Source organism: Simochromis diagramma, unplaced genomic scaffold (assembly GCF_900408965.1).
Source record: "Simochromis diagramma unplaced genomic scaffold, fSimDia1.1 OVJJ01000361.1, whole genome shotgun sequence".
NCBI classification, from domain to species: domain Eukaryota; kingdom Metazoa; phylum Chordata; class Actinopteri; order Cichliformes; family Cichlidae; genus Simochromis; species Simochromis diagramma.
In genome coordinates this window covers 2,024,844-2,052,282 of record NW_024386860.1, presented here as the reverse complement: position 1 = coordinate 2,052,282, position 27,439 = coordinate 2,024,844, and the positions used below count along the sequence as shown (strand labels likewise).

The window sequence follows — 27,439 nt, the reverse complement described above, 5'->3', positions numbered from 1 at the left end:
GAATGCTTATATCTCTTTCTTTGCATTTAGATCCCCCTTTCCTGTACAGATACTTACTTCATTAGTCACACCTTGCTAGTACCGAGTTGGTTCTTTTTGCCTTCAGATTTACCTTAAATCTTCATGGCATGAATTCGACAGTCTGCTTGAAACATTCCTCAGATGTTTTGGTCCATATTGACATAATTGTATCACATAGTTGCTGCAGATTTGTCAAGTACGTGGTGCAAATCTGCCATTTCACCACATCCCAAAGGTGTTCTATTGAGATTTGGCAAGATGCTTTCATGTCCATGCTTTCATGTTGTTTACAGCAGTTTTTGTAGTGGAAATCGAGACTCGTCAGACCAGGCGACGTAGTTCCAGTCTTCTATTGTCCGGTGTTGGTGAGCACGTGCTAACTGTAGCCTTAGTTTCCTGTTCTTAGCTGATGGAAGTGGCACCTGGTGTGGTCTTCTGCTGCTGTAGCCCATATGCTTCAAGGTTCAAAATGCTGTGCATTCAGAAATGCTCTTGTGCATACCTTGGTTGTAACGAGTGGGCATTTGAATTGCTGTTTCCTTCCTATCAGCGCGAAGTAGCCTGGCAACTCTCCTCTCACCTCTGACATAAACAAGGCATGTTTATGTCAGAGTGTGGGAAAATCTCAGTATATCAGCACTTTCTGATACTCAGCCAACCATCCTAACCGGTGCTAACATCCATACTATGTTCAGTCACTTAAATCACCTTTATTCTCCATTCTGATCACTCTCAGTCTGAACTTCAGCAAATGGTCTGACCATGTCTACACCTAAATGCATTGCGATTGGCTGAGTGTATATATCTACATGTCTGAAGATATTTCTAAAGGAAAGGTTAATATTTTGGTGAACGATGTGCTTATTTTCTTTCCTCTTGAGAGTTAAATCAGAAAATATGTTCCAGAGTAACAAAATACAACTACCTACGTTTTACACTTTACACTTAGAGTACAATATTTCATCCAAGACATTAACCGCTAAATGCAACAAGCTGTTTATGCACTGTTTTAGAAGTTTAAAGCATACGGTGGTAATGACTCCAATTTAGAGGTGCTGGTAGGCAGGTTTGTTTACATTTAGCCAGGTTAACTGCTATGCTCCGGTTTTCATCTGGCCTCTCACCCAGTGACAGCTAAGATAGGCTCCATCCCTGCCATAACCCTAAGCATCAGAATAAGCAGATAAGAAAACGAGTTAATATTTTTTTCCTCTGTTTCCATGACTTGGTACCTTGTTCCATTTCCTATTTAAACAAATATTTCCCATGCTGAGCATAACATAAACAGTGTTTATAGAGATAAGGATAGATAAAGCTGAGCCAAGATTAAAAATAAATTTGTAAAAAAATTAGAAAAACAAACAAAAAAAGACGTAAGTAAATGGCCTAGCTGCCATGATCGCTCAGTTTATGACGGTCAAGCTCTTTTCCTTTCCTCTTTCCATTTCCTTGTACCTGTATAATTTCCTCTGCTCCCGTCTCAAAGGGACTTTAACCCTGTTGATGTCTAAACCATGCGTATGTGTGTGTGTGTTGTTATCCTTCAGACGTGGCAGTGGGCTGTCCGTTCGGAGGTGAGGAGCGTGGAGGGAGAGTATTGATCTTTAATGGCAACAAAGACATATCCACACAAGGTATGACGCTCAGCCAGGAGCTGAGGGCGGCCCACGCCCCAAGTGACAGTTTGCCTGGATTTGGATTCACTCTGAGAGGAGGCCAAGATGTGGACAACAATCAGTACCCTGGTAAATACTCAACAAATCGGCCCGTCTCTACTCAGCTCCCTGCGTTATAATCAAAATTCTCTCTCAGGCTCGCATTCTTTCGCTTCTCGACTTTCCTTCCAGCTCCTCTCATTACAGCCTTCCTCCTCTTCATTCTTAACCTCCACATTTCACCGTTCCCCCATGCACCCCTCCACTACCATCTCCATGTTCTCCCCATTTTTGCTTTCCTCCTTTTCTCTGGTAAAGTCATCAGAAGCGGGTATAGGGATTTGTGCCATGAACTTCTGCCGCATCCATTCTTTAGAGATTTACAGTACTCAAGTAGGAGAGAAGACATGAGAGTGGGAGAAAAAAAAAGAAGCATAATAACACATTCTCCTCATGTTCAGTCTGCCAGACCTACAAGCCTCTGTGTATAACCTCAAAACTGTGAGCAGACAAAGCAGCATTCAATCAACTTACATGCAGCAACTCCCTAGCCTTTTTTGGCACCTTCTTACTATACCACACACCTTCACCTTATGTCTTCTGAAAATAATGTCAAAACTGAACTGGAACACACAGAGAAGGGGCCATTTGGAGGTTTTTGTAGAACACACAAGTTTCTAGTCCACGAAAAAGATTTGAAACAAAGCAGGTCTGTAAAACCACGCTTTTACTACCTCATTTTCTCCCCAATTTGGAGCCATCCGGCTCTCAGCATTAATTTTGCTTAAAGCTTCCACAGATTGGGCTGAAAATGAGAATTTGTTTAGTTTCACCTTTTGTCTTTGCCCCCTCCTACCCCCTCTTTGGCGGTTTCCCTTTTCATTCTGCTGCAATAACAGATTTCTTCATTCCACAAACAGGATACAAAGGGAAGTAATAACGCGCAAGTTCACATGCATGGCTTGTGATCAGTTTCGCTGGCAGCTAGCAGAGTGTATGTTGAGCACGGGCCAGGCTCCAGGTCATAGTTAGACCTGCGCAGACCCACTGCAAATCAGAGATCAGAATTAAAAACAGTGTGCAATAAATACACACACAGGAGTTACAGGTTAAAACTGGTGGAGGCCCTTTGGGAGGAGCACGTAGAGAAGAAACTCATGGGTGGCACAGCTTTCTGCCAACACACACACAAACGTATAAACACGCGCGCACACAGACGTGCAGGGCTCGTGTCGTCTGTCATTAGAGAGCTTGCTGACGGAAGTGAGGCACACACACACGCACACGGTGTGTCGTTGGCAGGCTAGTAAAGTCACACTGTTCAAAGGAGCCTGAGACGTTTGATCAGCATTATGAGAGGACTGCAAAGGCGTCTGGGAGGCCTGCTACAGCTGCCATGCGCTCTCATTGTGATTAAATGTCATTAGTCGACCACAGGAAGATGGATGATGACTGTGCTCCAGTTTTATGGATTTTTATCTTTAAGAATCATTTCAGATATTTGTCTTTGCATTTCAGATCAAGCAGTGTGGAACTAAACGAAAGGTAGATAGGACAAAACCTGAAAAAGCAGGCGGTACAGGGATCAAAATAACACACACAGCTCACTGCTTCAAATCAAGCTTCATTAAATCACAGACATATCTGATTTTGTGCAAAACGGCCGGGGTCAGTTATGTATCTTAAGGGTCACATTGCCTTCAAATGCAATTTTGGTTTCATTTAACAGGTTAAAGGCCAAAAACCCACAATGTTTACCTGACAGTCACTCTCGCTGAAAGACTTTTTGATTCGTGTTTATTTGGTTGGAAAGTGCAAAATTGATTAAAGGCCTCCAAATCAACTCTAATATTTGGCGCCCATTTTTATTCTCATTTCATGCATGATACAGGGCCTTGGTACAGCCACTCAGTCTAGCACAGGTTAACCTTCCTTCTAAGTAACTTTCCTCTGATTGGCTGCCCCTCTCAGGGTTTTTTGAACAGCAGGTGGGTGGCGCGTCAGTGCCTGAGATCACCATATTAAGGATTTAACCTCTCAGTGACACCTCACAGAGCCTAGAAAGTAACAAAAACTGCCTGAAACAGAGCATTTAGAGTAATCTGAGCTTTTGGCACACCGGGATTACTATCTCTGACGTGTTTAATATAAACCACCTCTCAGCACTGTGTATATATGACAAAATAAATAAAAGCACTAAGTGTGTAATAGGTGCAATTTAAACAAAACCTGCCATACTATGCAATCTAGAAATAATCCAGGCAATTATCCTGCTCTGTGGTGTAAAAATAGTGTTTCAAATGTGTGTAATGGCTGGCAATTTATTGAATTGTCCTAAAACACCACACATGAATCCAAGAATGAGGAAAACCTCTCTCTGAAAAACCACCTCTTTTTCCACTGAGAGCCACTGATCTTTGGCATTTCATCATCGTGTCCGATCCCCCGCAGCTTTCAGGGCATACATCCACTGACAGCTTGACAGTCTGTCTAAACTCTGGATGGAGGTTGTGTTTTCATAGCCCAGGATGGACACCATCAGCTAGCAGCTCAATTACCGAAATCATACCTGCACCTAGAGATGCCCTCGTTGAGTGATGCAGCCTGCTCGTGTGTGGCTATGGCTCAGTGGGTCTCTGTACACACACCAACCTCAAATCAACAGTGGTGGGCAAGCTTTCCTGTGTATACGGAAATGGAAATGACATGGAAAAGGAAAGTAGGCCGTTGGTTGATTTCGCTCCGGATGAAGCCATGTGCAAACTTAAACTCTTAACCCTGAAGGCACCCTATCCTCAAATAAGCCTCATGTCATGCGTCTTTTTTAGCAAATGCAAGCATTAAAATAAAACCGCCAGCTGATGACATGAGTGGAGTTACATTTTCCAGGTTACATAACTGCTACAGTTGGATGGGCTCTCCCTCTCACCTCCTTCTCTGTTTCTGCTAAAAAACACACCTTCTTCTGATGGCTTTCACAGATTGTGATTTAAAAGCCAAACATCATCCTTTTCTGTCTACACCTCACCTTCTTCTGCTTTTCCCCCTCTGTTCCCAAACTCCAAAATACCAACATCTTCACATCCGTCCTCATTGTAGCATTTTTAGTATAACACACACACACTTACATAGTGACATAACACACCCCAGGAGAAAAGAGACAAGGTCTAAATGTTTAATGCTGTGGTTTCAGGGGGACTCTGCGACTGCAGCCAAAGGCAGAAACAGATGTGCCTCACTCAGATTCAATTAGTCCCTTTCTTCTTAAATACACAGGAGAGGAGTGGCACAGCAAATGACAAGCGAGGGTTACAAGACTACACTTCCACTTGCTTCCATCCGTTGTCCTCATGCAGCAGGTTACCACAACACGAAGGGGCTGGTAGTTGATATTAGTGCTGAAATAGTCAGCTGATTAATGATGCTATCAGCACAAAACTGATTAAGTGTCTCTCGCTGTTTGTCTTTACAGTTTTGTTATGATATATCAAAGAAATTCTAGATGGAATCTGAGATGCTGCAATTTTTCCACCGTGGAGATTTGAACTTTTGCCCTTATACCCAACCATGGAGACTAAATTATTTAAAGGCCCAACATTAATAAACTAATCATAAGAATAATAAGAGATTAATTAATAATGAAAATAGTCATTTGCTGTAGCCCCCGTGGCCTCTCGCTGTGCAGTCTCTCTCAACATCACACGGCTTGGGTTTCTGCTGCATCTGGCAGCGGTGGCTTGCATCCATTAAGTGCCTCTCTTCAGTTTCACATTGTTTTAATCAGCTCTCGTGTGTGTGTGTATATGTGAGTCCGTGTCGGCGTGCGGCTTTCATTGGTATGTGTCCCCCGACCGCAGCCATTAAATACCGGCTCCATTTTAAACTTTGAGAGCCAATTAAAAGTGTGTGTTCATCACAAATCCCATGAAAACAAATAAAAATCACATATAGATGAAATCTGGTGCTGCTTGCAATTAGGAGTCGTTGCTACGCGGGCTGTTGGGAAATGTTGCTGTTTAGCGAAATGTGATTGTGAGCTTTCTAATGGCCCTGGAATGTAGCGTGGGGTCCCTGTCTGACAGCACAAACACACAGGGAAAGCACACGCATGACACAGTCGTGCAAACGCTGTTTGTGAATTTAGTCTGAAGAGGGTCATGTGTGAAAGGCGAAGCAACATGATATCAGAATATCAATTCTATATGACAGTCTGCGTGTGTGTAGCTGATTTGTGTGTAGCTGATTTGTGTGTAGTTGATTTGAGAAGTCTGTGTCTGATGAAGATTGCTGGAGACCTTGAAATCAGTCCCATCTGTGGCATTCTTTGAAGCTCTCTGCTGCTCTCTCACTACGCAGATCTGATCGTGGGGGCTTTTGGCGTGGGCAAGGTGTCAGTGTACAGGTAAACACAAAAAAATGTGCAAGACTCCCAAGTTTTGGGATTTTGGATCGTGTTACAGGTATGCATCTGTTTGTTTGTGTATATGCAGGTCACAAGCTGTGGTATCTGTGGAAGCTGAAATGATCCTGACCCCCAAAATCCTTAATCCCGACGACCGACAGTGTCACCTGCCTCAGATGAATATCATGGTTACCTGGTAATTACAGTCTCTCCGATTCATAACCATGTATTAATATAACATAGCCTGGTCAAAGTAAAGTCACACATTCATATTTTGATGGACCACCTTCAGGTGATGACGGCACGCATTCACAATGGCATCGTCTCGATAAGCTTCTGCACTGTTACAATAATATTCTCCACTCTTTCACAACCTGAGCCTGATGAATCTCGGCATTATCATATACAGATGTGGCCCTGCCATCAGGGAAGAAGAATCTGTTGATGGAAAAACCCGACGAGTCTGTGTATTCAGATAGTTAAACTGACTCCACTGCCCCACAGGCTTGTATGACAGGCACTAGACGGGGCAAAGTTGTGTGTGAATACAATCCCTGAATAGTGCTCATAGGTGTGGTTACAAAAGTTATGCAGTTTCTTTTTTATTTGTTTGTTTTTTTCTTTCTTTTTTTACTAACACTGGATTTTTTGCCAAAATCCAGTGTTAGTAAATCTGGCCTCAGGCGTGATGGGTGTATCACTCCATCTCTCTCCCTACCCCGGTGCACCCATCACTCTGGAACAGGGTAAATCTGGACTCCTTTTTCCATTGCTCCAGAGTCCAATCTTTATGCTTCCTGGCACATTGAAACTTTTTTTTTAATTAAAATTACTGATAAGTGTTTTTCTTAAGGCTACACAGCTGTTTACTCCCAAACTCCATGAGCCGTCTTTACATTGTGCATGTGGAAATGTTTTTACCTTCACTGTTAAACATGAACGTTCTACTGTTGATTTCTTTACAGTCTGATTTTCCCAGCATAAATGATCCCTGATAACAGTCAAGATTTTTTTTCCATCTACATTTCTAATTTGAAGATGTTGGCCGTTTAGTTTCAGCAGTTGCCAGCCGAAATGTTTTAATCACTGCAGTAATTATCCAATAGGAGGCTCTTACCTGTTGGTTTAGTTAAATCCAGGTGGTGACCTTTGTTTTTTGGCCAGGCAGTGTATTAACTGTGATTGAAAGCACCAGTATATTAACTTCTTCTTCAGCTGCCCTCTCCTTACCGATAGACATAAACGTTACACATTTTTTGAAACCAGTACTACTCTGACCAGATGCTGACTCCTTGAGCTTGAAGGAGGTTAGTCAAAAACCTCCTTCATCCACTTCTAATTTCACTGCCATTGTTTACTTTCAATCTGACTTTTGGAAACGGACCTATTTATACATCTTAACTGGATATTTATTGTTGTACCAATGTTTTCATGCAGCGCTCTTGGCAGGGTCCCTCTTGAAAAAGAGATTTTGATCTCAGTCAGATTTTTTTTTCAAGGTTAAATAAACAAAATCAAAGAAAAACAGAAATCTACAAGAGTACAATAAAAGAATGTGCATCATTACAGAAATCTATATTCTGACTCTGCTGCACATTTTGCAATTAAACAGGCGAATCCTTTCCCACAGAATAAAACGTTGATTTCCTTTTGTTTTGTGAGATGTTTCTCCAGCTCGTCACCACAGTCTACAGTTTGTTGTAATTTTTTCCAGCTGGGTCACTCTGCCGCTTCCGTTTGGCATGGCATGGTGAGAAAAAGGCAGTCGAATCCGCACCTACGGTCGAGTTAAAAATGAAGAGTGACAGCTCTTAGTACCTAAATTAGACACTTTTCCAGCGTTAACGCCTTTGGTCAGTTGTAAATTATTTCGCAGTTTGGAAAAACGGACCTTGCGTGTGTTTGTGTGTGCGCAGATGTGTGAGTGCATGTGCAGGTGAATGAAAGTTAAAGGGATCAAAGTCTTAAGCAAACATAAGACTAATGAGGCCCACTGCTGCTCTGAACCTCAGATCTGTAACAGAAACCATCCTGCTCGTACTGTATCATAATATGCTGTGCAGTATAAAGTTTCCCATTTTACAAATTACACCCTCACTGACGGATGTGACAAATATTTCACCTCTGCGCTCTAGATGTCTGCCATCGGCCAAAGTCTGTTTGTCAGTGTCTCTGCTGCAATGACACAGCAGCCCACTGAAAAAGCACACTCATATGACCCGGAACCTCAGATTTACGGGGCTCTGCAATTAATCTGAAACGGCATAATTCTGTTTTGATTATATTATTGTTGGTGGGGGTGAGCACGCTGGCTTTGAACGGTCTGGGGGTGAGTTTAGTTGAGGGCAGCCAGTCTAAAGGCTCCTGCGGCTTCGCTTCGGTCTATTGTTGGTCCTGACTTTTTGGGACAGGAACTGCTGTAGGACTGTTTGGACGGAGAAGTGGGCTCGGCTTTATGCCATCGCGGTGTCTGCGTAGTGGTGTGTGAATATTGGCAGTGAGAGAAAAAAGACAGGGGTTTGGGCTGGATTGACATAGAGCCTTATACTGTGGAGTATTGTCAAAACAAAACTCAGCCTATTTAAATAAACCGCTATAAAATTATGGTCCGAGGTATGGAATCAAATAGGACTTTGGACATATGCAAACACGCAGTGATTCAAACAGCAGCGATAGAATTAAAGGCTGTTTGAGTCTCTTGTGTTTCAGAGACATTTCCCTGCAATTTGAACTAGAAAGGAGCATAAAGGGCGAAAGCTCCAGCCTGTGCTTCATACATCTCCATTACATTTCAGTCACATAGTTAAGTATCTGATTTCCTGAAAAATAATTACCCAGCGGTCTTTGACTCTGAAGGTGGTACAACAACATTGAGTGTTTGTCTGAAGTGCTTCCACTGTCTTCTAAAATATTCTGTCTGCTCCAGGATCAAAAGAATAAAACATTTGTACTTTTCCCCCCTCAAATACAAACAGACATGGTAGCTTTAGATGAAACAGGTTCTTGCACAACAGGAACTGAAATTAAAGCATACGTCGATTATGTTTACATGTTTTTTAAATAAGATGCTTGTTCTTTATTTGTCATTTCCAGCTTCCTTGATTAGGTTGTTGTTACTTGGAAGAGGTTAGAGACGTTCAACCAGTATTTTCTTATCCAGTTTTTAAATGTGAGGGAAATGAGCTTTTTAACTGTGGGTTCTCTTAGCTTGACAGATCAGTTAGAGGAAACGAAAAGGCAAAGTTTAAAAGGAAACCCACTCACTTCTTTGGTGGTAAGTGGGGAAATCTTTGTTGATGTTACGGTCACACGAGGGAAAACAATGACAAAATGATTGTGACTTTGTGCAAACTCATTCATCGCCTTTCCAATGGTTGCTTCGATGGCAGTTACCAGATCTGTGACCACTCACAGTCAGCCATAAGGTGGAGTCTGCTCTCAGTCTGCAACTGAATGGGGTCCAGTTGGAAATCACACGTAGTCTGTTTTTGATAATAGTCAATGTGATGAATCTGTTGCTGTTTATCGCAGATCTTTGCCATCTGCAGACACAGAAATTCACATTAAATAGAAATTCATATATGGACAGAACCTCACAAATTTGAAACAGGAATTCTGAAATCCATCCATCCATCCATCTTCATCCGCTTTATCCGAGGCCGGGTCGCGGGGGCAGCAGCCTAAGCAAATCCTAAGCTGAAATCCTCCCACAAATAGTGACATCTCACTTTGTGACGTCTGTAATTGCCTTGCAATCAAAAGTGTTGGCTGCAGCTACTTGCAATCGGCCTGTGATAGCAAAAACATTCGGTGTGATCACCGACAGCCACCGATTTTCCTAGACACAAAGAGGATGTGATCCTATTTTTACTCTAGTGTGACTGAGCCTTGACATGTTTTCCCTATGAACCCAAGAGGCAACGGCATGTTCTGTTCATAGCTTGTTTGTGAGGCCAAAAACAATTTGTCCCAAGCTTAAACAGCCCTTTTAAAGATTAGCTGGTAATTATTTTTTCGGAAAATCTCATGCTCAGCTCTCTGATTTCAATGTAGTGGTTAAGATGCGGCACAAACTGGCGCTGGGAAAAGAGGATGAAGAAGTAGAGGAAAGAGAAAAAGGCGACTGGTCTGTAGCAAGTTTTAGGGCCTGTTATTTTAGAAAAGAACTGCGCAACATGTTATCCAGTCGTCTTGGAAATGTAAGTGTTTATATATGAACCAAATGGCTACACTCAAGGCCAGGGTCAAGAGAAACACTCATAAAAAAGAGGGGCAGCGACAACAGAAACCATTAACCCCCCCCCCCTTCTCCAATTGTATGTCATAATGGTCTGGGGGAGGGGGGTTTCCGACACTGTGCAACCTCAGAAGCAGCTCTGATGCAGAATATCAGTTAATTTCAACTATTTTGTGACTTATTTAAGGCTAGAGCAGGAAAGTTCTATACAGTAACAGCTAAATAAAGAGCCGGGGCTGTCGGCAGTAAACTAGGGGTCATTTCTGTGTTGCGTGCACTTAAGTTTGGCACACAGTGCTTATTAACATCACACTCGAGCATACCCTCGAACACCGCACACATGCAACACATATTTACTACATGTGAAACTACCTGAAGAGGTTATAATGACTCAGGGGAGCATTTTTTAACAAAAGAGAACCTGCACTTTGTCATACACACACACGCAAACTAACATCTGCATCACACTTGAAGAAAAACCAGCTCATCATCATTGTGTCATCTAATTGGGAACCTAATTATTAGCAAACACAGGAATCTGCAACAGCTGCATTCTGCTTGTTAGTGTTGGTGAACTGAAACCAAAGAAATAATGATCACATGAAGCACTGTAATTCCCTCACACTGGCTCACACTTGCTGAGTCGTCAGTGTAAGAGGAGCATTGCATCCATAAGCTTCCCCAGATTAGTGGTTATTAACAGCACAGGCCTTCCTGTGTGAGAGTTCCTGTTCTTGATTAAAGTGGCGATAACGCACATGCATGCTCAGAAAAAACACTTGCACATAGGGTAATACCCACATAAATTGAGGAAATGCAGAAGTGTTTCCCAGTCTCCCATATCTGTGTGTCTAATGGGCAGGGGGCACTGTGGTAATTCCCCGTGCCCCGTGGAGTGCAGGAAGGAAGAAGTGCCTTGTTTGTGGGTTGTTGTTTTTTTTTTAGTCATTCTGATTTTTTTTTAACATTTATACAAATGTCATGAGAATGTGTGGAGAACACATGCAGCAAATAAATGAATAAATAATAAAAATTAAATTAAAATGAAACTTCTAGCTAGGATCTTTGGAAAAGCCATGTTAAAAAAATCCTTTCTCTTTAACAGCACTTGGGAAATCCCTTAAAAAAAACCCTGACATTTCCAGTCATGTATATAAATAGTGTGCACCAGTTTGCGTTCTCTTACACACAAATTAACTAGAACTACCATCGGAACACATGTGAGACTCAAATTTGTTACCTCTTGTCTCTTTTTCCAATTTTCCTTTCTCGTAGCCTCAAAGTGGATGTTTGTGCAGCCGTGAGTGGTGTGGGCATCCCCAGCTCTGTAGGTAAGCAGCTGTGCAGTAGCTGAAATCGGCTCTGCTGAACATACTGTATCATTATTAGAGTTTCCTGCTGGGAATCTTCTGCTCTTATGCACCAATCAGAGTGGAGAACAAAGGTGGGTGTGAGGAACAATCGATGAGATAGAAGACACACAAACACGCAAATGCAAATAGGACTTTATCCCATATCTAATGGAAAGTCACATCGAACCCAGACCCTTTAGAGCATGGCTGTGAAACATAAGGCCCAACAAAGACTTCAGTCCGGCCCACTGGCCAACTTTGGAAAATGTGAAGTAGTGCACAGATTTTTAACTTTTAACTGTATTTTCATAAAGTTTACAGCTTTTTTATTCATTAAGACCTCACCCACTGCCATTCATACTATGACCAAGTAGTTAAGTCACAGATAAATCATTAAATGACAGAAAAGCTCCTCTTTTTCACTGTATACTATATTACTTTTTCTTTTTTTTACAGTGGGTCCACAGTGGAAAAATATGAATTAATAAAAACTGTATGTTCTCTTTGTACAGGACACCCTGGGCAATCTGCTAACAGATTTTTTCCTGTAATTTTATTTATTTATTATAAAGAAAACACCCACTGTTGAAGTTGCAGTTCTTTTACTTACAATAAGAAATTTTCAGGAATTAAATATTTAGTTAAATGTCTTTCACTGCTTTGCCCTACTTGAGATCAAAGTGGGCTGAATGTGGCCCGTGATGTCAAATGAGTTTGACATCTCCGCTTTAGGTTCAACAGTTAAGTAGTGTCTGATTGGCTGAATCGTCTACCTGTTAACTCAAATTTAATCTCTACTTATTTATTATTATCTTCTGTGCAGACCTGAGAGCGGAGCTGCAGCTCGATTGGCTCAAAGGCTCCAGGGGTGGAGTGAAGAGAGTGCTTTTCTTGGACACCGAGCAGCCTCAGCGCATGGGACTCCTGAGGCTGGGTCACAGTCGCCCACGTGCATGCCTGAGCTACACAATTTACCTCAGAGTGAGCAAATCAAACCGTGCACACGAACACACATACAAGAAATAGTTAATGAGCTTTGTAAGTGAGGTTGTGAATGACTGACAGCACGTTTCTCTCATTCTCATTCACACTTTATTCCAGGAGGAGGATGAGTTCAGGGACAAGCTGAGCCCCATCTCACTCGCTCTCAACTATAGCCTGGCTCCAGCTACTCTTGACCAAAGTCTTCCACCTGTCCTTAACCACTACAGCAGCACCTTCCTCCAAGAGCATGTAAGCATACATGTTGTATGTACATATAAACGCATAATGCTGTACAGTACAGTGTACACGGCACATCAAAGAAGGATTTCTCCTGTTTAATGGATTCTTTGGGGGAGCTTTTCTTTATCAGAAGAAAGGAGGCTTTAGGTTGTTGAAGACCTATGGAACAAATGTGTGATTTGTGACACTGGGCTGTAAAAATTGAACTAACTCAACTTCCCTAAGCGATCCAGAGATCCAGAATCGACCTGAGATCATATTTCATTCAGTCATTGCTTGATTTAAAATGCTTATCTTGGACACAAAAAGACTGACTCCCAAATAAAAACCATCTGATTCACCTAAAATCAACTTGGAGTCTATCATTTCCCGGGATGGGACAGCGCAGTTTACCTTTGCAGATGAAACTGTTATAATCTAGAGTTTGGAGCAGTATATTTACTTAATAAAAATAGCAAAAAACTAAGAAAGGCCCTGATGTACGCTAAGATCCAGCTCTAGGCCATTTTCAGACTTGTTATGATGGAAGAATATGCACTCATTTGGTTGCGCTCCCATGTGTGAATTGAGTTAATATAAATATTAAGAAGCTTTTCAGCACTGAACTATGTTCACTGGAAACATGCATCATATGAGGTCATGGTGAAAAGAGGAGCATTGCCCATATTGTTTATCGTTTTTAATAAGAAGGATTTATTTTATTGTTTCCATTAAAATTAGCTCGCTCAGTTGCACTTCCTTAAATTTTTGGACGTTAAGTGTCGTAATAAAACAAAACAGCAACAAACCGAGGACTATCATAGTAGCCGCAGAGAGACAGAAGTCAGATCTCTGCCCAAAGCAGGCAGCAACACAACAAACCAAAGGCCTGTGTGAATATGTATATGTTATATATAGAGCACCTGCATCCTTCCGTGTCCTCATCTCACTCCTCTCTTTGTGCCCCTCTTCCTCTCAGGCTTACATCCTCCTCGACTGCGGCGACGACAATATTTGTATCCCGGACCTCCAGCTCTCTGCCAGCATGTAAGACGCGGCGGCACCCTTTGACCTGAACTTCTAAACACCCAACACTTCAGACAGCCAAACGCAGGCACCCACGCACACACAGCGAAACCAAAGCAACTGTGTCTGTTATTCCTCACACAATGCGCCAAGTTTACACTAAAGTTGCTCACATTATGGCCCCATTTACCACGGAGCGTGTGTTTGTGAGTGTGCTCGTGTGCATGTTGCATATGTGAATTAACCTATTCTCCACAGTGCTTCCAGCTGTTCGATATCTCCATGGCAGCATTATGCAAACATCCTGTCAGCATTTACTGACTGATTAACACACACACGCGTGCGCTGGTGGGGTTATTGTTGGGGTCGGAGGTACTGCATTCTTTGCAGCTGATGAGATTGCACATGTCCAGTCCTGAAAATTATTAACTAGAATTTACAGGGGGAAAAAACACTTTTGTTTTTTATATTTAATTACAGCAAAGTGCTTTATTTCCTGCCTCTGCTTTTTTCTCTTCCTGCAATAAAACGCACAAACACAGGGACCGCACAGAGGTGGTGATTGCAGATGACAACCTGGTCATGTTGACCATCACTGCGGTGAACCGAGGAGAGGGAGCCTACGAGACAGAGCTCTACACATTGCTACCGCCTGAAGCTGACTACATCGGAGTAGAGCGCAGGGTGGAGGTAAATACTCACGCACACTCTTTTACACACATTGCACACAGATTTGTCTGACATCAATTATCCCAGTTTAATGTCAAGGGCCAGAAGGGTGGATGCTGAAAATAGATAAGACCAAAACTGTTGTCTCATCATCATTGAAGCCAAGTTCAAAAACTGGGAAGTGGGCTATTTGAGGCTTCAGTTACAGTCCGGCATCACATCCTGTTGTGTCTTTGTGGTTTGTGTTTGTTAGACATGATTAAGGCAAGGCTATCAGCCGGGTATGCTCTACTGGCAACAGCTCAAAAGCCCCTATTATGATTTACAAGCTGCATTAGTGACCACGGAAATGGATAGGGTCAACTTCTGTGTGCGTATGTGTGTTTACGTCTGCGTGTGTGTGTGTTTGCACGTGTGTGCGCTAATGAGTGTGTAATGGGGCTGTTTGATTGATGACATTGTTACTGTCAGAGCATTCATCACTCTTCCTCTCCTGTCCTCCCCCCTGCCTCTCTCCTTCTCTTTTTCACCCTTCTCACTCCCATCCCCCTTTGATGGTGTTATACTTGCCTCCCTTTGTCTTTTCGCTCACCACTTGGCTCTCACTGCTCTCTATTTGTCACTTTCATTCACTGTTCTTGTCCCACTCTTACTGTCTTTCCGTACCTTGGATCTCCTCTAGTCTCTCTCTCAGTTAAACTGTGAGTACAAGTTGATCAATGAGTCCAGGATGGTGGTGTGTGACCTCGGGAACCCGATGGTGGCCGAGACGGAGGTGAGTTCTCGCACGTAAGCGCAAACGCACACACAAACGTTTCAACAACACCCACACTAAGAAGGCGCAACTGTTAGGCCTCAGGTTTAATTCGCCCTGATTGATGCTTTCCAGTGATTGCTGATGTTCACCTTGACCTCCATTCCACACAGTCTGATTCACAGGGCTAGGCTTTGCATTCAGTCCAAGCGTGCATGTGTAGTAATAATCCATTTAGGTCGTGCGTGGCTGACACATGCAGGAAGCCAAGGCTTTGTAAAGTAAAGAGCGGTCCCATGTTACATGAAATTCTACCACTCAGATACACAGAGATGTGCTACAAAGCATGACATGTGTGTGAATGTGGGCTTTTGTTGTTTTTTTAAAGGCGTCAAGGCTGGCAGAGAGGTGCATTTGCTCTTTGGAGGTGACACATAGCATTCTGATAAATCAATTATGCGGTCATGTTTCACTGTTGGGGGAGGAGAGCATAACAAAAGCGTGTAAAAGGACAAGGCATGCATACACGTGTGTGTGTGTGTGTGTGTGTGTGTGTGTGTGTGTGTGTGTGTGTGTGTGTGTGTGTGTGTGTGTGTGTGTGTGTGCGCGTGCGCGCGCGCGCGCAGCTCTCCAGCTATCCAGATGTTTCCCATATTGAACTCTCCGCTTGCCCCATTGAACGTTCAGGAATCCATGAGCTGATGCAGAACATACCTCCATGTCCCCCGTACAGATTCTGGTTGTATTGTGCAGCTAAATAGTTCTCATTACTGGTGGTCAACCCTCTGCTGCATGAACAGAGCGATGAGTTAAGGGTACACGCCTGAAGGGAAGCAGTTTTTTTGGCTTTGGTATTTGCATTCATCTGCCTGCCTGCATCTCTGTCATCATTCTTCCTCTACTGGTCAGAATCTTAGTTTCAGTCATTTATCAATCAGTGGAGTCCTACTTTGAAGATGTGTTTTTGTTAGTGTTTCACAAAATTGCAGTGCTTAAATTACTGATTCCAGCAAAATATAAATGAAAAATACTAAATTAATTGATTGCAAATTTTTGCTATAGGAGAAATGCAGTTATACACATATCATATTTATAGTAGCTGGAGGCTACTGGAGAGCATTAATGGAATGAGTAATGGCTGCACACAGTTTCCAAACCACAAAGTGATCTAACATAAGTATCAGTTCTAGCCACATCACATCAGAAATACAGATTTTATTTATAATGGCAATAAAAAAACTCTCCCCACCCTAGCACCGTTGAATCCAGACTGATTTCAGGTTTAAAACACCCAGATGTATTCAGCTAACCACTTTTGTTACTCACATATATAAGGCAAAGGAAGAAATCTGAATCTTACATTTCACTTTAGTGGTTCCCTCTTCTTTTGCACTACTTTTAGTTTCTGTCGCTCTCTTGCTTCATCTTTTTTTGTGACTACTCTGACACTGTGGCTCTTTTTCTTTTCCAAAGTAGAGTTTCTGCAGCTACTCGGTTTGTTCCACCATTTGGAAAAGAAGTCGCCAATTCCACATTTGAATAAATACATTTGTTTTTCAAACAAACACACAGAAGTCTTAATCTCTCAATTCAGGTGTTTTCAGTCTCATTGCCACAGTCTGCATCTAGCCATGCAGTCGGTTTGCAAACATTTTGAAAGGGTGGCTCGTTCTAAAGAGCACACTGAAATCAAGCATGATGCTGTAATGGGATGTGACTGTTCAAACGCGTCAGTACATGAAATTTCGTCCCTCCTAGATATTCCATGATCATCTATAAGTGCTGTTATGTGGTGAATGAATCCTCCCTTAGTTGTGCTGCAATACACGTAGGCTGTCGGGGGATTCCCATGGTGCATTGAGTTTTTCCTTTCCAGTCACCTTTCTCACTCACTATGTGTTAACAGATCTCTCTGCATTGAATCGTACCTGTTATTAATCTCTGTCTCTCTTCCACTGCATGTCTTTATCCTGTCTTCTTTCTCTCACCCCAACCGGTCGCAGCAGATGGCCCCGCCCCTCCCTGAGCCTGGTTCTGCCGGAGGTTGCTTCCTGTTAAAAGGGAGTTTTTCCTTCCCACTGTTGCCAAAGTGCTTGCTCATAGGGGGTCATATGATTGTTGGATTTTTCTCTGTATCTATTATTGTACGATCTACTGTGCAATATAAAGCGCCTTGAGGCAACTGTTGTTGTGATTTGGCGCTATATAAATAAAATGAAATTGAATTGAATTGTTATTGCAAAGTGGAACCATTTAGGAACCACAGCAACTCAACCCCAAAGTGGCAGACCACGTAAAGTTACAAACTGAGGTTGCCTAGTGCTGCGGCGCACAGTGTGTAAAAATCACCAACTTTCTGCTGACTGAGTAACAGCTCCAAACCTCTGACGTTAACATCAGCACACAAAATGTGAGCCGGGAGCTTCATGGTATTTAACCAAGCAGCTCTTGTAGCAATGATGAGTAGTAATATGTACTTTTGTTCAGGTAGTGTAGTTTAGAGTCAGGTGTGCAGGGAAAAAGAGAAGAGTGTGAGTTCAACGTGATCCATGATCTTGATTTGAAATCACTTTTAATCCTCCAGCTGGTTGCTCAAAGTTTGCACTTCCATCCGTCTTTAAACACGGTCGCTGTGGTCAGTTGAAATTCTAATAATAGTAACCACCTTGTGATGCTGACAAGAAGTATTACATTGTCAGCGGAAAACCCTCAAACCACTTCATTGGCATAAACCACTTCTCACTCTGTCGTTCCAAAGAATCATTGTTCTGTTAAATTATGAGCTAAACACACTGCGCGAAGCGTTGTGGCTGCCAAACACAGGAGCCGAGTATTTTAGCCAAGCTGCAGTTTTTGGAATACACAGTGCGCTGACGTAAGGCAGAGAATATAACAAAGATGCATTGCTTTGAGAAGGTTTAGGCGGATGTTTTGAAGATTTTCTGCACCATGAAAGCACAACCCATTTTCTAACCAACCTAAATTCAAGCTGACCACAGCGACTGAAGGACAGTACTGCAAACATTAACTCCCAGCTTTCAACCACAGAGTTCCAGGTGCCCTAAAGACAGATTTTAAGCTTCACCCTCTCTGAAACGGGAGGTAAAAGTGACGACTTCTCTCCAAATGGTTTGTTCTCACTTGGTGCCTGTCTCTGTAGAGCTTCTCTGCCTTGCTCATCTCTCACATGTGTATCCATAAAGATAACTTGACTTTGTAGTCCCACACTCCACCATCACTCCCCCTCTCCTCCCCCAGGTCTCCCTCTTGAAGTGCACGTCTGCATGCTGTCATTTTCCTCTCTGATCCATGTGCTTGACCTGTTGTTCAGCAGAACTCACATACCCGTGCACACACATGCGTACGCTGCCATGCCTTCGATGATGAACTAATTCCTGCATGTGTTTCAAGTTAGTCCAGAGGACGGAGGATTTAAACTGAGGAGACACAAGAAACCTAACTGTGGCTTTTATGTGTCTGTGTGTCTGTAGTCTGGCTTTTTTCTGATTTAAGAATCTCGCGCGCTATCAACACACACAACTTTGATAATCTGCCTTTGAGAACCCAGAAACTGATCTAGTTAATGTGACTTTTTATGTACAGATGGATTTTATTTCTCTGCCATCTTTCTTTAACAGCCCCTGCCCCAACACCCATTCTTTCTGTCATGTTTTTGATCAGTTCTCCCTGTTTTTTGTGTGTTTTTTTTACATGCTCCTGCCCTCACCAGCTGTCTGTTGGCTTGAGGTTTTCAGTCCAAAGGCTAGAAGATGCTGGACCAAAAATCAGCTTTGAACTACAGATCCACAGGTGACACACCCACCAGCAGTCATGCTCAACCCCCCCCCCCCCCCCAACCATCGTCACTGTTTCTGTCCTTTCATACACGCACAAAGAGCCGTTTGTGTTTCATCTGATCCATGTAAATACGTTTCGTGTCTGTCCCGATCATGTTGCTGTCTGTGGTTCGATGAAACTAACCGCAGACGCAGAAAAATACAGATGGCCCCGAGGAGCTCCAGACAGGAGACAAGCTCTACACAAGATGCCCACTGTGTGCTTAATAGCGTTATTTTCAATATCTCACATCGCTAGATGCAGATGTTTGACTTTTGCAATCCCTCTGCTAGGGGAATTCTTGTCAGAGTCATCTGAACCTGAAAATCCGGCTTTATTATGAGTTCATCTTGAGTTTTGGTTCTGTTTGCACTGTATCAAAGCCTCACTGGAAATAATAAAATCAGTTTGTTCTTTTTATAGTTCTTTTATTTTAACCGTATGAATGTCTCCACAGCTCCAACAAAGATAACTCCGACAGCAACCTGGTCAGTTTGAATCTGTCTGTCACCGCCCAAGCTCAGCTTGATTTACGTGGGTGAGTCAACCATTGCTTAAGTCTCTGAGACACGGTCGCCGAATGCTTTGTTGCCTTGAAACAAAGCATTATTCTAATTATCCTAAAGATAATTTGTTAATATGACAATCTTGTTTCAGGCTAAACTTCTTTATTTTTATTGTAGGATATTAATAAAATGCTTGAATTTGTGCCCCCTGTTCATCTGCAGATAGAAACAAAGAGCATAAAAACACATCTCTAGTCATAAATCTAAGCTAATCACGTGCACATGGAAAACCTTGGAGCCGCTGGCATGTTCATGGATTCCCGTATGCCTGCTGATGCACACAAACGCACACACCACACACACACACACACACACTTCAAAGCTTGGAGCCTTACTTGTTGTTGTTTGGGTGTGGTCAGCCGTACACACAAACACAGCGGGACCTGGTATAAGCAAGACGAGGGCATGCTCCTATGTTTGCACTGTAAAAATGTCCCTGCTCAGATGAACATTTAAAATTTAGCAATTCACATTTTAATTCTCTATTATTAGTGGGGGTGGTGTTTGCTTCAGTCTGATGCGATGTCTACTTTAATCCTGGAATTAAGTAAGATATTTTAATTAAGCTCATCATGGAGAGCTGCTGTTTGCTAAACTGGCTCAGTTATGTCCACTTAGCTGCAAACATTATGCCCACAGTGGGGAATGTAAACATTTTTGCCCACTTAGCTTAGACTACCATGAAATTATCAGAATGTCATCATCAAGAGGCAATTATAGCCCACAGTACTGACAATTCCACACCAGAAAAATCTTCAAACATTTTACTATTATATATATATATATATAATATATATATATAACTGCACTAACAATGCCACTTCATTAGGTACATCTTGCTGGTACCGGGTTGGTTCCTCTTTTGCCTCCAAAGCTGCTCTAATTCTTTATGGCATAGATTCAACAAAGTGCTGGAAACATCCCTCAGAGGTTTTCGTCCATATTAACTCGATAGGATCACATAGTTGCTGCAGATTTGTTAGCTGCACATCCGTGATGGGAATCTCCCGTTCCACCAAATCCCAGAGGTGCTCTGTTGGATTGAGACTTGGTGACTGTGTCGGCCATTTGAGTACAACGAGCTCATTGTCATCTTCAAGAAACCATCTGACATGATTTGAGCTTTATGACGGTGTGTTATCCTGCTGGAAGCAGCCAACAGAAGATGGGTACATTGTGATCATAAAAGACAGGCTGTAGTACTGTGTTTACTCAGTACTACAGGGCCAAAAGTGTGCCAAGAAAATATCCTCCACACTATTACACCAGCACCACCAGTAGCCCAAACCACAACAATTCAGGATGGATCTAAATTTTTAAATTGTTTACAACGAATTCTGACTCCACCATCTGAGTGTTGCAGCAGAAATCGAAACTCATAAGACCAGACAACACTTTTCCAGTCTTCTTTTATCCAATTTTGGTGAGTCTACGCGAATTGTAGACAGGAGTGGGACCTGGTGTGGTCTTGTGGTTCAAGGTTCATGTGCATTCAAAGATGCTCTTGTGCAAAGCTTGGTTGCCACAAGTGGTTATTTGAGTTACTGTTGCCTTCCTATCAGCTTCAAGGAGTCTGGCTGTTTTCTGACCTTTGACATCAGCAAAGCTCACTGGATGTTTTCTCATTCTGGACCTTTCTCTGTAACCTTAGAGATGGTTGTGTGGGAAAATCTGGCACCAACAAACATGCCACATTCAAAGTTGCGTAAATCTCCTGATCCTCAGTTTCAGCTTCACCGAATCGACTTGGCTATGTCTGCATGTCTAAATATGCTGAATTACAGCACATGTGGGGTTGCCTCTTTAGATATTTGTGCTAACAAGCTGTTGAACAAGTGAACCTAATGAAGTGGCCAGTGAGTATATGTTAAAACTAAGGTAGTTAGTATTGGTGCTGCACTGTATAATCAGGCAGCATTGTCAGGGATATTTTAAATGGTCTGTTCCTGTCATATTTAGAAATAAGAAAAATACAAATTTAGAAAGTTCCTGTTGCCTTTAAACACAATATTTCTAATAAAAACTGAAAAGTATTAAATCAGGATTTATATGTTCAAATGCACTTAGCAAAAGTCCAAACCTATCCATGTGTACATGCATTATTATCACCACACTGTTTCTCTTCTCTCTTCTCTCCAGGGTGTCTCATCCCTCTCAGGTGGTGCTGCCATTCCCAAACTGGGAACCGAAAGAGAAGCCCATTAAAGAGGATGATGTTGGACCACAAGTCACACACATCTATGAGGTAAATTCCCTCCCTTACGCTGAAACACAGCTGGGCAGTCTAATCAGCTGTGAGGAAATGAACAGGATGAATTTGTAGATGAAGAGATTGAGAAATGGAAAGGTGAGATATTTTGTGTTTATCGTGCTGTTCAGAAAGTCTCGTCTTGGATGAAAAGAGCGGAAAATAGGTGTGGAAACTTGTGTATTAGGCCACATCAAAGGGTAGGGGCTCTGCAAGATGAAGGACACAGTAAAACCAGTAGCTCTATAAAGAATTAAACTCTGGCTGATCGAAGGTCTCCAGCTGAAGAGCAATTACTGCTGCAAAGGCAGGAAAAAGCAAGACAGCGGGAACCAGGAGCAACGAGGAAACAAGGCGAGCAGGGAGCATGGATGCAAACATTCTTAACTGAGGTCATAGTGTAATAAATAATAATTATTAAGAGGAAAAACAAGGTCAAACAGGATAGTGGGGGGGTGGCAGACAGGCCGGCGACACTTAACAATAGGGGCATGTGCATACGTGCATCTGTCTCCTATACATGTGATTTCTTTTTATTTTAAATAGATGGCAGCTTCATTGAACCGGAGCGCTGCGGTGTCTGGTCTGTCCCGCAGCTGATAATGATTTTCATTTGCCGTACTTTTCCCAGTGGGCAGCTGCTTCTAGTTAGAGAGGACAGAGGGGTTTTTTTTTTCTTTTCCTCTTGCAGAATTCCTGCCCTGCAGCAACAGGATCATGTCCTGTTTGGATGACTTGCTTCAGTGTTAATGACCGTGTGCATATGTGAGGACATATATATATATATATATGTATATATGTGTGTGTGTGTGTGTGTGTGTGTGTGTGTGTGTGTGTGTGTGTGAGAGAGAGAGCGATAGACAAAGAAAGGGGCGAGTACAAAAGAGGGTTTATTGAATTGATGGTTCATTTAAGCTCATAATTCAGTCATCCTAAATTAGATATGGAATGATGAAGCTGGTGATGGTGTAGGTTTTACTTGTCTTGTATTTCAATCCCGAGAGACTCAAGGCTGCATTAGTATTATCTTCATTATTATGAAAACACAGGTGGCCCGTTTCATCATCCCACAGTTATGATAACCTGATTAGAGCTTTGGCCGCTTGAGACCGAGGCCGGAGAATACTGACAAGTCTCGCTGTTTTTTCTGCCGCCTCGCTCTCACCCGCAGCTCCATAACTCCGGTCCCAGCAGCATCGGGGAGGCTGAGCTTCACGTTGGCTGGCCGTCTCGCTTCCGCGATGAGAACCTGCTGTATGCCATGGAGATTAAAACTGACGGACCAGTGAGCTGCCGGACAAACACCAGCCTTAACCCGCATGGTTTAGAGGTAACATGAAATATACAGTGCGCAATACACAGAGCACAACACAAGTATGCAGCCAAAAAACAATGAAAATAAGAATGAGAATAAGAATGAGTCTGTTTGCACATTGTGCATTTCTAACTGATCATTTACAGCACCTACTCATACAAACCGGCTTAGGTACATTTTTTTATTTATACCGTTAGTTATATCTTTTTCTATCCCTTAATGGCACCATTTATGCCATTCACTCCAAATTATTCTTGTGTTCTTTGTGTTTTTTTTTTCCCCCAATAGGCTCCATACAAGTAAGATGGATTGTTATGTTTACAAGCAGAAATGAGAGCTGGAATCATTTCCAGTATCTATGATATCACGCGTAGGATAATTGGAAAAGAAAACATGGAGTTATTTGAAAATGTGAATGTGTAATCATCTATGAAAACAGCAGCATGTGTCAGATCCTCTGAGGAGACTGATTACAGTAGTTACTTCTTTCACCTGACTGCGAAGTGTTATATCAAGATCGCACAAGCAAAGAGATTCACATAATGTTCTCCAAATTCCTTCTATGTAATTGGCGTCTCAACATCCGTGTTACTTACAGTCGGTAAATCAGTTATCCGTGCATCTGTGGCTTGTTTTCTGAGTGCCATCTCTGGGGCAGAGATGCTAATCACTGAGCTGCAGGAAGATAAAGGCATACCTGTTGTTGCTATCCTTTGCTTTCTTAGCTGATGTAAGAGTCAAAGTAGTTTCATGTCCTGCACAACTGGTCCAGTTTTTAAAATGTTTAAATGTAATTATACAGTGAAGACAAACACCTAGAGGAGAAACCATTCTGGCTCTTTATCTGTAATCTCAGAGTTGTGACTTCAAGAGTCTCAGGTTGTTCGCTCGTGTCTGCTTTTCGCTGTTCTCAGCTTCATGGTATGACCAGGAAATTAAATCGTTTTCAATCCTTCAATCGACTAAAGATCAGCGATGAGATTTCTTAACATTTTGCTTTTTTTATTCCTCTGCTGGAGGTTTTGCGTAATATTATTATGTCTTCTAAAACATCTTAGAAAATCCTAAAAAAGGCCGCAGTGAAACAACGAGTTTTAATAAGGTGTCTGGACTGACAGAATACACTAACATATGTTAGAGTACGATTAAATTGGCACTATAAACTGTAAGCACTGAAACAGACAGGGCAAGTTAATTTACAAGGTACCTTTCACACAAGAAGGCAGACAATTTTAGTTATATAGCACCAAATCACAACAACAGTTGCCTCAAGGCGCTTTATATTGTAAGGTAAAGACCCTACAATAATACAGACAAAACAGAGAAAATCCTAACAATCATATGGCACCCCGTGAGTAAGTGCTTTGGTGAGTGTGGGAAGAAAAAACTCCCTTTTAACAGGAAGAAACCTCCAGCAGAACCAGGCTCAGGAAGGGGCAGCCATCTGCCACGGACCAGTTGGAGAATCATATATCAAATTTTCTTTTCTTTCAAATGTAAAATGATAATTTTTACTTGCTTGAACAATAAGTATTGATAACATTTTCCCGTTTGTTTCAGATCTCCACTCTCCAGGACACACCAGAATTACTGGGCTTCCTGAGGAACACCAGCAGTCCTCCTCACCGCCACAAACGATCTATCAGCACCGCTCAGGATTACAGCAATAAAACCTTGGTGAGCCAACTGTAAAGTCTCTAAAGAAAACAAACTAAGCCAAATGTTCATTAGCCATTCACAGGTGTTTGATATATTTCTTCTCCCTCCACCAACCCTCTCCTTATGCAGAACTGCACTAATGTCTCCTGTCTGAAGATAATGTGTGTGGTCGGCCGGTTGGATCGCGGGCAGAGTGCTGTGGTAAAGATCCGATCGCGACTCTGGGCGCACACTTTCCTGCAGGTCAGTTGATTTTTTTGTGTTAACTTTTTGTTTTACTTTAATCGCTCAACTCACTCAGCAGGAAGGTCTGATATGTAACACGCCACCTTTAAAATAATAACTTTTTTATCTTAAAGCGGCGTAATGACCCCTACATTCTCAACTCTACCGTGTCCTTTGCGGTCACATCGATGCCTTATCGCATCCAACCCGCCACGCTGCCTCAGCACAGAAGCGCGGTATGATAAAAAGCAATAAAAATGAGTCTTTATGCCAAGCTTCGAGAAAAAAGGAAAAATTTATAGACAGTTTTTTTTCCCTGCAGATGGGGACTCTGGTATTATGGGGGACTCCTGATGTATCATTCGCTGTTCCACTCTGGGTCATCATCTTGGCCATATTGCTGGGGCTGCTGGTCCTGGCCATCCTGACATTAGCCATGTGGAAGGTACATACATCATCCACTATCCTCAGAACTCCTTGTGGTAGTTTAATTATTAAAAACTCTACTAACTGGCTAATGTGATTCCCTCAGTGTGGTTTCTTTGACCGGGCGCGGCCACCTGCCGATGATGACATCTCTGACCAGGAGAAACTGACGTCTGATCAAACAGGTGATGCATAAGACGTGACAGCTGTTGGTTGTAAGACAGTGGTTTGGGAGGGATGCGCACCTTCTGAATGACTTAAATCAGATCTGGGATCTGTATTAGTCGGGACCGACATTCCTTGGCTCGAGGTCTCTCTGTGAATCAACCGGACTGAAAGGACAAACCGAAAACTGCAGCTCCACACAGACTGGGACCAAAGCAAAGTTGGACCAGCACACTTAACAAGCTCCATCACACACACATGTCTTTTGTTTATAGATTGCGATGAAGCACCAGAACTGAAGACAGACTGGACTTTGTTACCAAAACAATGCTTTAAATGTGTTACTGCACATTTTTGTTTGAGTAACAGAGAAAGAGACTTTAGATCTATGCACAAGTGCTGTTGTGAGTGTGTGTATGTGTAAGTCGGTGTGTGTGCAGGTACTGTACATACGTGTCTAATAGGTGTCACTTGTGTCATTCAGTTATTGATGTCTATCACCACCAGATTTAATTTATCCAAGTTCACACCCACACACACATGAGATGCAGCCACATGCATAAACAGAAAAGGCACAAAGTTGAAGTGTATATTTATGAATGTATGTGCAATAATTTGAGAGTTGTGTGATACTTAAGCTTGTTTACACTGGCATTATTTTTATTAGAGCTTAACGTTTCCATTGTTTGTGTGCATACTGTAAGTGATTAATTGTGATATTATTGTTGCTGAATGGAGCGTTTCTTTAGACTGATTTAAGCCAACACGTAACAATCAAAAAGAGAGGAACAAAGCGATACCAGTAAGAACAAAATAACTTATTATTTTCTTATAGTGAGTATAGAATTTATCTTCGAGGAACAGGCCGCATATTCACAGCTGAAGCGCTGTCCTGATAATTAAAGTTTTGTCTGTCATGTTGGATGTTTAAAAAAAAAAATAGCGGTTGACAAGACTTCAAAAACTTGCTGCAAAGCCACAGTCCGTATCAGAAACGCAACGCAGTCCGAGACAGAGATGGTGTACATTACTGCGTGCACTGTGTATTACTTAACAGTACGTTTAATGTTTGTTAATTATCTGTATCCTGCACAGACATGCAGAACAAAGCAGCGAGAACATCAGCATTTCCCTCAATTAAAAACTAAAAGTTAACGTGTACGTTTGAGCTGCTTCCGATTTTTGTATCGCCTGGGAAGTTTTATTAGAATAAAGTGTTGCTTGATTACTGATTGATTGCTGAACTTCACATTGCCGTGTCCGCTTACAAGTTAAAGAAATAGTAAATGTATTTTCTGCAAAGTGCACAGAAAACCAGTAAAGAACTTTTGTACATGATAGACTGTGTACAATAGCTTTGTGCCTTGTCAGAGGAGCAAGGTTAACAAGTTCATTTTCCAATATGACAGCCTCTGCAGTTCTTTACAAAGTTTTAAAGAAGTTTTGCACCCAAGGATAATAAATAAATTGGGTATTTCAGTCTGTGTTTAAGTCTACTGTCTCCAAATCAGAGGAAGGACTCTTGCTCCCCCAGGTGGTGGAGTGTAGAAGTGTCTGTGCAAAGAAACTATGTTATCTAAGGAAACACAGTGCCATCTCGTGCCGTGCATTTGCCATACACTTTCTGCATAGAGGATAATGATGGCATGTAAAGGGCTTTATAGTTCAGTTTTTTAATA

General features: G+C 42.2%; 1 protein-coding gene across 1 annotated transcript in view; it reads left to right on the top strand.

Annotated features, from left to right (window-relative positions):
* The window catches only part of itga8 (integrin, alpha 8), a 42,398-nt gene extending 15,159 nt beyond the window's left edge, over positions 1-27,239 (top strand). Inside the window, exons 13-30 of the mRNA XM_040029590.1 lie at positions 1,569-1,766; positions 6,033-6,078; positions 6,167-6,274; positions 11,591-11,646; positions 12,491-12,648; positions 12,769-12,900; positions 13,850-13,917; positions 14,439-14,586; positions 15,248-15,340; positions 19,050-19,129; positions 19,614-19,694; positions 21,862-21,967; positions 23,142-23,300; positions 24,846-24,962; positions 25,074-25,187; positions 25,304-25,405; positions 25,492-25,614; positions 25,702-27,239. Coding sequence (XP_039885524.1) covers positions 1,569-1,766; positions 6,033-6,078; positions 6,167-6,274; positions 11,591-11,646; positions 12,491-12,648; positions 12,769-12,900; positions 13,850-13,917; positions 14,439-14,586; positions 15,248-15,340; positions 19,050-19,129; positions 19,614-19,694; positions 21,862-21,967; positions 23,142-23,300; positions 24,846-24,962; positions 25,074-25,187; positions 25,304-25,405; positions 25,492-25,614; positions 25,702-25,791 — 1,979 coding nt within the window. The 3' untranslated portion in view covers positions 25,792-27,239. The remainder of the gene's footprint in view (positions 1-1,568; positions 1,767-6,032; positions 6,079-6,166; positions 6,275-11,590; positions 11,647-12,490; positions 12,649-12,768; positions 12,901-13,849; positions 13,918-14,438; positions 14,587-15,247; positions 15,341-19,049; positions 19,130-19,613; positions 19,695-21,861; positions 21,968-23,141; positions 23,301-24,845; positions 24,963-25,073; positions 25,188-25,303; positions 25,406-25,491; positions 25,615-25,701) is intronic.
* Positions 27,240-27,439: the final 200 nt, after the last annotated feature.